General features: G+C 49.3%; 1 protein-coding gene across 4 annotated transcripts in view; it reads right to left on the reverse strand.

Moving 5' to 3' along the window:
• The window catches only part of LOC121283241 (prostatic acid phosphatase-like), a 51,829-nt gene that overhangs the window by 21,152 nt on the left and 18,612 nt on the right, over positions 1-12,065 (reverse strand). For 2 of the 4 annotated variants that reach the window (XM_041197585.1, XM_041197588.1), the window contains exons 4-6: positions 6,858-7,010; positions 1,368-1,466; positions 683-778 (exon numbers count right to left, since the gene is read on the reverse strand). In XM_041197585.1, the coding sequence (XP_041053519.1) occupies positions 683-778; positions 1,368-1,466; positions 6,858-7,010 (348 nt within the window). The remainder of the gene's footprint in view (positions 1-682; positions 779-1,367; positions 1,467-6,857; positions 7,011-12,065) is intronic. The other 2 variants (XM_041197586.1, XM_041197587.1) reach the window with 2 other exon arrangements.

Genomic DNA, 12,065 nt, shown 5'->3' on the forward strand with positions numbered 1-12,065 from the left:
TGCGTGCGCAAGTGTATGAGAGCAAGTATGCATGCTCCTCTTTTGTGTGATTGGGTGCTGTTGCGATTATATTCGGGTATAGAGAAATAAACATTTATTCTTTCTTGATAGTCACAGCACGAGGGGTTAAAACAGTTTTCTTTCAAACACATCTTGTTGCGGTTAGTCAAGAGATGGGAAAAAAAAAAGAGGAACTACCCTATCATCTCTCTATCCGTTACAGATTACACATGCCTCCTCCCTAACTTGTGGTCACCGCAGCCACTGTCACATTTCTGCTCCTGGGATCTTTCTGGGTGCAAATTGGCTGCAGCACTTCCTACATTACAACAGTGGTTACACTTCAAACATGTTTCATTGGTTGTAAAGCACTTTAGGACATCATGGAGCTGTGAAATGCACATCCTTATTTTGATTACTTTCTGTAACTGTTGAGACACAGTCAGGGTTTATTCTCAAGTACCAACCCTTCTACCCTGCTAACTCTCTGTGATCAAACCCTAGTTTGCAATCAGACCATACCCACAGAGTAGAGGCAGGATGAACAGGGAGGGTGGTATAGCACTAGTACAGGTGTGAGTGCACATGCATACCTACGTGCACACTGCTGTCACCCTTACCCTGCAGCTTGCAGTTTTAGATCCCATTGAAAACCAGTTTATCACAACTCTGTGCTACTCACCTCACAGTACAGGATGTCGTAAATCCACCACACAGTAAGCAGCGAAACTTGCTGAAAGGGAACCCCCACATTTATAGATAACATCTTCAGAAAGTCCTACACAAGTGACCAGTAATAGAACACATGAGAAAATGCAAATGTTAATTGCCAAAAGGATGTTGTTGAAATTGGGGAGGGAGGGTCCCTGAGAGAGTTACTCCCATCTTGGTGAGAACGTCCCCAAGATGGTCAGAGTTACACCTCCCTCATCCATGCTGTGAAACATTACTCTTGGACATACTGATCCAGGTGCAAAAGCACCAAAGCTTCCTTGGAATTAGTTCCGATACTCTAAGGAGAATGATAACCAAGTAAAAATCATTAGGCGGTTTGGGGGCAGGGGCTGCGTTTTAAAATCTTAAAAGTCAGCTTTCTGGAATAAACCTGCCTCCAACCTGCCCACTTCTGTCTTTAACAGAGAGTAGAGGGGGGTGAAGGGGAGGTGACCAGGTGACCAACTCACCCCAGGGATCTGGGGTAGCATTTTAAATATCGTATAAAAACTCAGCATGTTTGGCAGCATTTGTGGAGAGAGAAACAGAGTTAATGTTTTGAGTCTCGCTTGCTGCCTGGCTGAGAGCGGTGGGCGGGAGCGCGACGGAGAGATTAGATAGATTTGTGTTGGTGAATTGTGCTTGACACTTACATGGTTCTCCCGCATTATTGCCTTGTATTGTGGGCAATTCATTGTCGCATTCAACAACTCTTCATAGCGAGGGCAGTTTTTCAATGGGTACATCAGCAACTAAAGAGATTTGGATTGCATCAGTGCCAGCATGACGTTCACACCATCTCCACCCCGCTCAGTGCAAGTGCAAAGGCCACAGCCTGGCTCCGCCGCTCCCCCCCCGCCGACCTCGCTTGGGGGCCGCAGCCCACCCCCCTTGGCGCTCCCACCCCAGACCCACTGGGGGGCCACCGCTCCCACACCCCGGCCCCGCCCGAGGGCCACTGCTCCCACCCCCCCCGCCACCCCACTGCCCTGGCCCCGCCTGATGGCCACCGCTCCCCTCCCCCCACCACCGAGGGCCACCGCTCCCACCACTACCCCGCCCCCGGCCCCGCCAGAGGGCCGTCAATCTCACTGACACCCCTTTAGCTGTCCACAGGTGACTCTCAACACCTGTTTCAAGGCACGGCTTCCGCCCAGTGCTCTTCCCTGCCCCCGTCCATCCCTGCACCGGTCCACAGGGCCCAATGCTCTCATCCGCCCCTCTGTCCGTCCGTGCACCGGTGCACAGGGCCCAGTGTTCTCTCCCACCCCCGTCTGTCTGTGCACCGGTCCCAGTGCTCTCCCCCGCCCCCGTCCTTCCGTCCGTGCACCGGTGCACAGGGCCCAGTGCTCTCACCCGCCCGTCCGTCCGTGCACCGGTGCACAAAGCCCAGTGCTCTCACCCGCCCGTCCGTCCGTGCACCGGTGCACAAAGCCCAGTGCTCTCACCCGCCCGTCCGTCCGTGCACCGGTGCACAAAGCCCAGTGCTCTCACCTGCCCGTCCGTCTGTCCATGCACCGGTGCACAGGGCGCAGTGCTCTCACCCGCCCCCGTCCGTCCGTCCGTGCACCGGTCCACAGGGTCCAGTGCTCTCCCTCGCCCCCGTCCATCCGTCCGTGCACCGGTGCACAGGGCCCAGTGCTCTCACCCGCCCGCCCGTCCGTCCGTGCACTGGTGCACAGGGCCCAGTGCTCTCACCCGCCCGCCCGTCCGTCCGTGCACCGGTGCACAGGGCCCAGTGCTCTCACCCGCCCGCCCGTCCGTCCGTGCACCGGTGCACAGGGCCCAGTGCTCTCACCCTGCCCGTCCGTCCGTGCACCGGTGCACAGGGCCCAGTGCTGTCACCCGCCCCCGTCCATCCGTCCGTGCACCGGTCCACAGGGCCCAGTGCTCTCCCCCGCCCCCATCCGTCCGTCTGTGCACCGGTCCACAGGGCCCAGTGCTCTACCCCACCCCCGTCCGTCCTTGCACTGGTCCACAGAGCCCAGTGCTCTCCCCCGCCCCCGTCCGTCCGTCTGTGCACCGGTCCACAGGGCCCAGTGCTCTACCCCGCCCCCGTCCGTCCGTCTGTGCACCGGTCCACAGGGCCCAGTGCTCTACCCCACCCCCGTCCGTCCTTGCACTGGTCCACAGAGCCCAGTGCTCTACCCCACCCCCGTCCATCCGTCTGTGCACCGGTCCACAGGGTCCAGTGCTCTACCCCACCCCCATCCGTCCTTGCACTGGTCCACAGAGCCCAGTGCTCTCCCCCGCCCCTGTCCGTCCTTCCATGCACTGGTCCACAGGGCCCAGTGCTCTACCCCGCCCCCCGTCCGTCCTTGCACTGGTCCACAGAGCCCAATGCTCTCCTCCGCCCCCGTCCGTCCATGCACTGGTCCACAGACCCCGCGCTGCCGAATTCCCCCCCTCACCCAGTGTACCAGTGCGCAGTGCTCCACACTGCCCCCTCCACGTACAGTGCACTGTTCTCAGAATCACAGAATTGTTACACTGCAGACGGAGGCCATTTGGCCCATCGTTTCTGCACCGGCTTTTCAAATGAGCAATTCACCTAGTACCGTTCCCCTACCTTCTCCCCATAAACCCGCACATTCTTCCTTTTCAGGTAATCTAGTTTCCTGCTGAAAGCCTCAATTGACCATCTCCGCCACACTCAGGCAGTGCATTCCAGACCCTCACCACTCGCTGCATCAAAATGGTTTTTCTCCTGTCGCTTTGGCTTTTTTGCCAATTATTTTATATCTGTGCCTTCTGGTTCTCAGCCCTTCCATCAATGGGAATAGTTTCTCCCCATCGACACTGTCCAGATCCCTTGTGATCTTGAATACCTGTGTCAAATCTCCTCTCAACCTTCTCTTCTCCAAGGAAAACAAGCCTAACTTCTCCAATCTATCTTCATAACTGGGCTTCATTCATTCCTGGAACCATTCTTGTCAACCTTTTCTGCACTCTTTCCAATGTCTGTAAATTTTTCCCTAATGTGTGACACCACATCTGGACACAATACTCCAGCTGAGGCCAAACTAGTATCTTATACAAGATCAACATAACCTCCTTGCTCTTGTAATGCCCTATTGATAAAGCCTAGGACACTGTATGTTTTATTAAACACTCTCTCAAGCTATCCTGCCACTTTCAATGATTTATGCACATATACACCCAGGTACCTCTGCTCTTTCATCCCCTAGAGTTGTACCCATTACTTCACAGTGTCCCTCCATGTTCATCATCCCAAAATGAATCATATCACATTGAACTTCATCTGCTACTTGCCCACCCATTCCACCAACTTGTCTATGTCCTTTTGAAGTTCTACACTATCCCCCTCATAATTCACAATGCTTCCAAGTGTCGTATCATCTGTAAATTTTGAAATCATGCCCTGTACACCAAGGTCTAGGTCATTAATATATGTCAGGAAAAGCAAACCAACACTGATTCTGGGGAACTCTACTACCAACCTTCCTCCAGCCTGAAAAACATCCAGAACCACTACTGTTTCCTGTCACTTAGTCAATTCCATATCCATGTTGCTACTGTCCCTTTTATTCCATGAATGTTAACTTTGCTCACAAGTCTGTTGTGCATCACTGTATCAAATGCTTTTTGGAAGTCTATGTAAACCACATCAACAGCATTTCCCCCATCAACTTGCTCTGTTAGCTTTTCAAAAAAAGCTCCAGCAAGTTAGTTAAAAACCCTTAAGGAACCCATGCTGGCTTTCCTTAATTAACCCACATTTGTCCATGTGACTATTAATTTTGTCCTGAATTATTGTTTCTAGAAGTTTCTCAACCACCAAAGTTAAACTGACCGGCCTGAAGTTGCTGGGCTTACCTTTACGCCCTTTTTTGAAGGAGGGTGTAATGTTTACAATTCTCTAGTCCTCTGGGACCACCCTGGAGTCTAAGGAAGACTGAAAATTATGGCCAGTGCCTCCACATTTTCCACTCTCACTTCCCTTAGTATCCTTGGATGCATCTCATCCAGCCCTGGCCCAGATGTTGAATAATTATTTTAAGCTGAATTGCTCTTTGTCTTTTTCCATAGTCAGCCTGAACCTTATGATACAATGATCACTGTCCCCTAACTCCTATTGACACTTGATCCACCTTATTCCCAAGAACCAGGTCTAGAAGTGCCTTCTTTCTCATTGGGCTGGAAGCATACAGCTGTAGAAAATTCTCCTGAACACATTTTAGGAACTCTTGACCCTCTGCCCTTCACCCTACTGCTACCCCAGTCTATAGTCAGATAATTAAAGTCTCCCCTTATAACTACTCTATAATTCTTCCACCTCTCCGTAACTACCTTGCCAATTTGATCCTCTACATCTTTCCCACTAGTTGGTGGCCTACAGACTACACCGAGCCATGTAATTGCACCTTTTTAGTTCCTTAGCTCTAGTCAAATAGTTTCGGTCCTTGGCCCCTCTGGGACACCCTCCATCTCCACTGCAATGCTCTCCTTAAATCAATACTGCTGCCCCCTCTCCTTTCCTTCCTTTGCTGAACACCTGCATCCAGGAATATTTAACACCAAGTCCTGCTCTATTTTGAGCCAGGTCTCTGTTGTAGCCCAACATCATATTCCCACATGCAATCTGCATCTACAACTCATTAGTCTTATTTACCACATTCCATGCATTCACATACATGCATAGTAACCGTGATTTAGACTTTATTACTTTCTCCCTTACTCTGGCCAAATTGTTCTATTAACTATTCTATTAATTTACTATTCCCTATTCTAATGCTATCCATCTCTCCCAGTATTCTGTGTACCTTGGTATTCCTCTCTGATATTACCTTCCTGCAGCCCTGTAAAGTTAGTTTAAACAAGGAACTCTGTCCCAGCTCTCTTTAGGTCTATATATCTCTCATTTCCCCCAGAGTTGGCTCCAGCGTCCCAAGAATCTCAAGTCCTCCCTCCTGCACCATCTTTCCAGCCAAGTATTCATCTGCTTTATCCTCCTATTTCTATACTCACTTGCATGTGGAGCAATCCAGAGATTACTATTTTTGAGGTCCTGAATGCTAATTTCCTACCCAACTCCCTAAATTCTGACTGCAGAATAGCATCCCTCTTTCTACCCATGTCATTGGTGCCAATGTGGACCACAACTCCTGGCTACCCTCTCAGGATGCCCTGCAACTGCTCAGTGACATCCTTGACTCTGCCTCCTTGGTGCCAACACCATCCTGGATTCACGTCTGTAGCTGTGGAAGCACCTATCTATTCCCCTAATGTTCAAATCACCTACTGCCATTGCACTTCCAGACTTCATTATACTCTTTTGTACAGCTCAGCCAGCCATGGTGCCATGGACTTGGCTCTGGCTGCACTTCCCAGATGAACCATCACTGTCATCAGTATTCAGAAATGGGATGCACTCAGTACCTGCCTGTTCCTTTTTGACGGGTGGTCACCCGTTCCCTCTCTCCCTGCATACTCTTAAGCTGCAGGGTGATCACAACTATACAATGTGTTTTCCATAAAGCTCTTAACCTCATGGATGCACCACAGTGACCCCAAATGCTGCTCAAGTTCCGAAACTCAGAGCTCAAGCTGCTGAAACCGATGACACTTCCTGCACAAATGGTCATCCAGAACTTGAGAAGCATCCTAGAGTCCCCTCATCACAGGACATGCACTCGAGGCTAGAGCAGCCCAGTCATTCCATTATTTATTAGTTAATCTTGCAGCTAATAAGCTTTACTAATACTAGTAAACCTTACTGCTTTTAATAAACTTTTACTAATACTGACAAATCCTCTTAATACTTAAGACATTATTTTTAAATAAGATTTATTACTAGTAAAGATAAGACTCACTAGTTCCTCTCTAGTCATTAAAAATATCAAGAATTAATAAAGATTTTTAATCTACCAGCTGTTGACTCAATCCCTAACCAGCAATACTCACCAGCCACCAGCCAATCATCTTATGACCTTTGGTGATGTCATAGTTTTTTAAAAATCTCTTTCAAAGTCCCTCTTGAACTTTATGACCCTGAAGTCTCCCCCGAATGCTCACTGTAGCTCGCTCCCTATATCTACCTGTATATGGTGCCGTGCTCTCCCCCCTGTATCTACCAGTATATTGTGCATTATTGCTCTTCACTCAGTGTTATGGATACTTGCCTTTTCATCTTCCGCAGGTACTGTATGCACAGGAATTGGTTGCCAGTTAAGGTCAGGTTTAAAGATCTGATGTCCATGTGGAGGGTACAGACCAGCGAGATCCGACAGAGCGCTCATTAGAGTCCGGTCAACATCTGTACTCCGAACATAAATCTACAGTGGAGAGAAAACAACTGTATGTGTAGGAATACAAAAGGCAGTTCCTTGTTCAGAGATTAACCATGCCTATCCACCCACTTTCTTATCAAATTCTATCAGTCTGGCATGGCATAATCACATCCAATTGCTTCTGGGCCCAATTCATTTCTTACATTTTAGTGCCTTTCCCGGAAACTCATTACACATTTCCAAAGCCTGAATTTTACCTTGGTGGGCGTGTGATCGGCGAGATTGTGACTGTAAGGGAGAAGGGATGCCACCTGAATGCAATTTCACGCTGGCTGGCCAATTAAGGCCCACCCAGTGTGAAATGCATCTTCCCAATGGTTGGGAAGGGCCTGGTGGCAGCCTGTCAGCTTCAATGGCAACCCGGCACGGGGTTTAAAAATGGCACGGGCAGCTCCATGAAGGCTACCAGAAAAGAACATATTTTCAGCACTCTGAAGACTAAAGTTATGAACTCAAATGCGGCTGGAGATGCCAGGCGGGAGGGAAGGTCGGGTGGGCACTTAGTGACCACCCCCCCGCACCCCCACCCACCCCCCCACCACCACCCCACCCCCACCCCCCCACCCCCCCGGTTTTCAGGCAAGTGCCTCATGGTCCACCTGGAGGTGGTGGCTCCCAGGCAAGACACCCTTGACCCAGAGATGGAAGGAAGGAGGAGGAGGCTACCGCACCTGACAAAGAGAGCTTGAGAGGAGGTGGCAGCATAGGTCAGCAGCTACGACACTGTGCGGCGCACATGGGTACAGTGCTGCAAAAGGTTTAACGACCTGCTACACTTGGGAAGGGTACTATGTAGGCAAGGATCAGGTGTGGTGAAGGTGTTAAGGGCTGGCCATCCCCCCCATGGAGTTCTGGGGTGTTGGAGTCCAAGTGCCAACTGTCAATGGCACCGGAGCTGGCCAAGGGGGTGAGCCATGGCTGCTTGGACTGAGTGCCCTGCAGCTCAAGGGCCACAACTCGGGTATGCCTGGCAAGCTGTTCCTCAGCTGGGGTTGGCCAGGCTGCAATGGCACCGCAGGTAGAGAGTGGGCTAATCAATGCTCCTCTGTCCTGTCAGAAGAAGACGACCCATAACATTGAAAGTTCACGGACAGACGGAGGCACCCCCAAGCCTCCTAAATCCTAACCAGATTCAAGCAAGCCTTGGAGCTGGAGAGCCGCCACGCACTTCGGTCAACCAGCCGCGGAGAGGCTGGGGTGTCAGATGAAGGCAAGAGTGCACAGAGGTAAGAGTGTCGGACTGTGTAAACATTGTGTAGTCTGATCATAGGTGGGAGCCTCAAAACTGGAGTCCTCATTGATTATTGAAAGATAGCACCATGATGCAGATCTCCATTGTCTCACCAGGGTGCCTGGTATGCACAGTGAGAGTGTGATGACTTAAACAAATAACATATCCTGTTCTCCCTTAGCTTCACCAGCACACAATCGCAGGACCCTGAAGGGGCACCCCTGACGCCAGAGGGCCGTCAAGCTTCACTTGCACCTACGTCACACCCACTCTCTGAACCAGGCACCAGCGCAGATACCAGCACCTCGGGTGGGCGTTAGATCTTTGGCTATAATGTCGGAGCACAGCAGTGAGGGCACTTCACACTCACTTGAGGAGCAAGTGGAGGCACAGAGTGCCTAGGGCACCGGCAGTCAGAGGACTGCTGGAGACCAGGACGATGCTCAGTCGAAGGCTGATGATGAGCCTGTGGAGTCGTCCATTAGGCGGCAGATGCTGATGTCCAGCGTGACGTGCGGGAGGATCTGGCAGAGATCCATGAGGGTCTGCGTGCCATGGTCTCTCTGTGTGGAGGAGTCCATGCAGAGCTTAAGCACTGCCTTGACCCTCATGGCTGAGTACACTGCCTCATCCATTGAGTGGTGACTAGTGGCAGCTCCAGGGACATAATCAGGGGTTCCACTCAGACTAGCAAGCCTTCACGCAAGCACTGACCTCAGGTGGTCAGTGCCAGTGTCAATGTGGGAGATGAATGAGGCACCCAGTATCCCAGCTAGGTGTCCATCTACCAATGGCGAGCAGGGAGGTCCAGACCAACACAAGTGTTGGCACACGAGCTGCTTGTCATCTCTACCTACTCCTCTCAGGGCACTCTGGATGATGGCAGCAGCTCCTCCACCCCTCTTCAAGGGGCTGTGGCATCTAATGAGGCTGCAGTGACTGGGGAGATGCCAACCATGTCACTGGCCACTCCCTTCCAAGCGGGGTCAGCACAAGCTCCACTGGACAGAGCCTAGAAATGCTAAGAATGAAGCTGTCATCATCAAATAAGCAACCAGCAGCAAACTATCTCCTAAACTCTTTGCTCCGCACACTGGTAATGCTGCAGACCCTTTTTATCCTGCCCTTGGATGAGGTTTTGCAAAAATGTGGGCTGCACATGTAGGTGGGACAGAGTGAACCAATGGCAATTTGCATTCAAAGGGGAAAATATGTATAAAGGAGCGAAGGCTATGTGTAAGGGCAGGCATTCTAAGATCTAACACAAGTGTGAAAAGCCTCCAGCATCTAAGCCTCAAGCTACTGTCTACAAGGAACTGAAGCAGAGGAAAACTCACTTTGAATTCAGCTGTTCTGGGTATTGTGTGTTATTTGCCTGGGTCTTTTAAAATCTGTGCGTTTTTCTGTTGCCTTAACGGAGGCGCAACTTGGGTTTAGATTAATTAAGGGAATTAGAAGTAATAATAATAGTAATTTGACTATGTGCTTAAAATCACTTCCTCAAATTAATTAGAGTTTAATTTAGTTTTGTAAGAAACCTATAAGACTTGGTTGCCTTTTTAATTCAAAGCCCGCATCTCGAAAAAAGGACAAATTGTAAATCCCTCTGGGATTTGGGCAGCTTGGCATTCATCATCCACCTGCCATAACACTGACAAGGGCAAGTAACATTCATGCCACACAAAGTGCCAGGCAATGACCATCTTCAACAACACAGAATCTAACCATTGCCCCTTGATGTTTAGTGGCATTACCATCACTGAATTCCCCCACTATCAACATCCTGAGGGGTACCATTGACCAGAAACTGAACTGGACTAGCCATATAAAAACTGTGTCTGCAAGAGCAGGTCATAGGCTAGGAATCCTGCAGCAAATAACTCACCTCCTGACCCCCCAAAGCCTGTGCACCCTCTACAAGGCACAAGTCAGGAGCGTGATGGAATAGGTGCCACTTGCCTGGATGAATGCAGCTCCAACAATACAAGGAGCTCGACACCATCCAGGACAAAGCAGCCTGCTCTGAATAAGAGCCAGACTCGAAACATTAACTCTGTTTCTCTCTCAACAGATGCTGTCAGACCTGCTGAAATTTTCCATCATTTTCTGTTTTCATTTATTATTAAAGTAGCCCACTTGATTGTTTGTGAATGGGGTACCATTCACTCTCTCCACCACCGACACACTGTGGAGCAGTGTGTACCAGGAAGTAGTACTGCAGGAGCCTCAGTCCTTGCCCTTATCCAACAGGTTAGAGATTCTTGCGCTTTGTGTGGACGTGAGCAGGGACTGTGGAGAGGATGAGCAAACTGACCATAGCACCATGGGACAGGGAGCCATTCAAGCAGGGGGAGAAAAGAGAAATGTAGTTGTAATCGGGGATAGTATAGTTAGGTGAATAGATACTGTTCTCTGTAGCCAGAATCGAGAGTCCTGAAGGCTGTATTGCCTACCTGGTGCCAGGGTTAAGGATATCTCATCCGAGCTGCAGAGGAACTTGGAGCAGGAGGGGAGAGATCCAGTTGTCGTGGTCCAGGTAGGTACCAATGATATAGGTAAAACAAGGAAAGAGGTTCTGCTGAGGGAACATGAGCAGCTTGGGGCTAAATTAAAAAGCAGAACCAAAAAGGTAATAATCTCCGGATTACTACCTGAGCCACGAGCAAATTTGCACCAGATCAATAAGATTAAAGAGGTAAATGCGTAGCTCAAAGATTGGTGTGGGAGAAATGGGTTCGAATTCATGGGACATTGGCACCAGTACTGGGGAAAGAGGGAGCTATTCCATTCGGACGGACTCCACTTGAATCATGCTAGGACTAGGATTGTAGATAGGGCTTTAAACTAAATAGCTGGTGGCGGGGGGAGGGCTCAGTTACATGGAAATATTAAAAAAAAATCATAGTTTAAGGAGAGGGTAAGAGTGCAGGTTAGTGACAATTGTTACCAAAAAGGTGAAAGGAAGGGACAGAGTGTGTGAACACGATATTGCATGAAAGAATCATATAAGAGTAGGGAAAATTGACAGTAGGGCAAACTTAAAGGCTTTTTATCCGAATGCGCATAGCATTCAGAATAAAACTAATGAGTTAACAGTGCAGAGATAATTAGGTATGATTTGGTGGCGATTACTGAGACGTGGTTACAAGGAGAACAGGTAATGGGTACTGTGTTTCGGAAGGATAGGCAGGAAGGAAAAGGAGAACGCGGTGTAGCTTTGTTTAGTAAAGGAAGAGATCAGTGCTATAGTGAGGAATGATATAGGCACTAGAGAGTAAGACGTAGAGTCAGTCAGGGTAGAAATAAGAAATAGCAAGGAAAAGACCGCCCTAGTGGTCTAAAGGTCCCCAAACAGTAGTTCAGCAGTAGAGCATAGGAAATACTGGGAGCATGTAAAAAAGGCACAACAACAATCATGGGTGATTTTAACATGCATATAGATTGGACAAATCAAATTGGCAAAGGGTAGTCTCAAGGGAGAGTTCATAGAATGTATTAGAGATTGTTACTTGGAGCAATATATGTTGTAGAACCACAGGCTATTCTGGATTTGGTTTTGTGTAATGAGATGGGATTAATTAATGATCTCATAGTAAAGGATCCTCTAGAGAAGAGTGATCATAGATGCTAGAATTTCAAATTCAGTTTGAGTGTGAAAAACTGGAGTCCCAAACTAGTGTTCTGGAGTTAAACATAGGCATGAGGGCAGATTTGGCCCTAGTGGACCGGGCAGGAAAACTACAAGGTAGGACAGTTGATGAACAGTGGCAGATATTTAAGAAGATATTCAATTCCTCCCAAGTAAAATA

Source organism: Carcharodon carcharias, chromosome 10 (genome assembly GCF_017639515.1).
Source record: "Carcharodon carcharias isolate sCarCar2 chromosome 10, sCarCar2.pri, whole genome shotgun sequence".
In the NCBI taxonomy this organism is placed as follows: Eukaryota; Metazoa; Chordata; class Chondrichthyes; order Lamniformes; family Lamnidae; genus Carcharodon; species Carcharodon carcharias.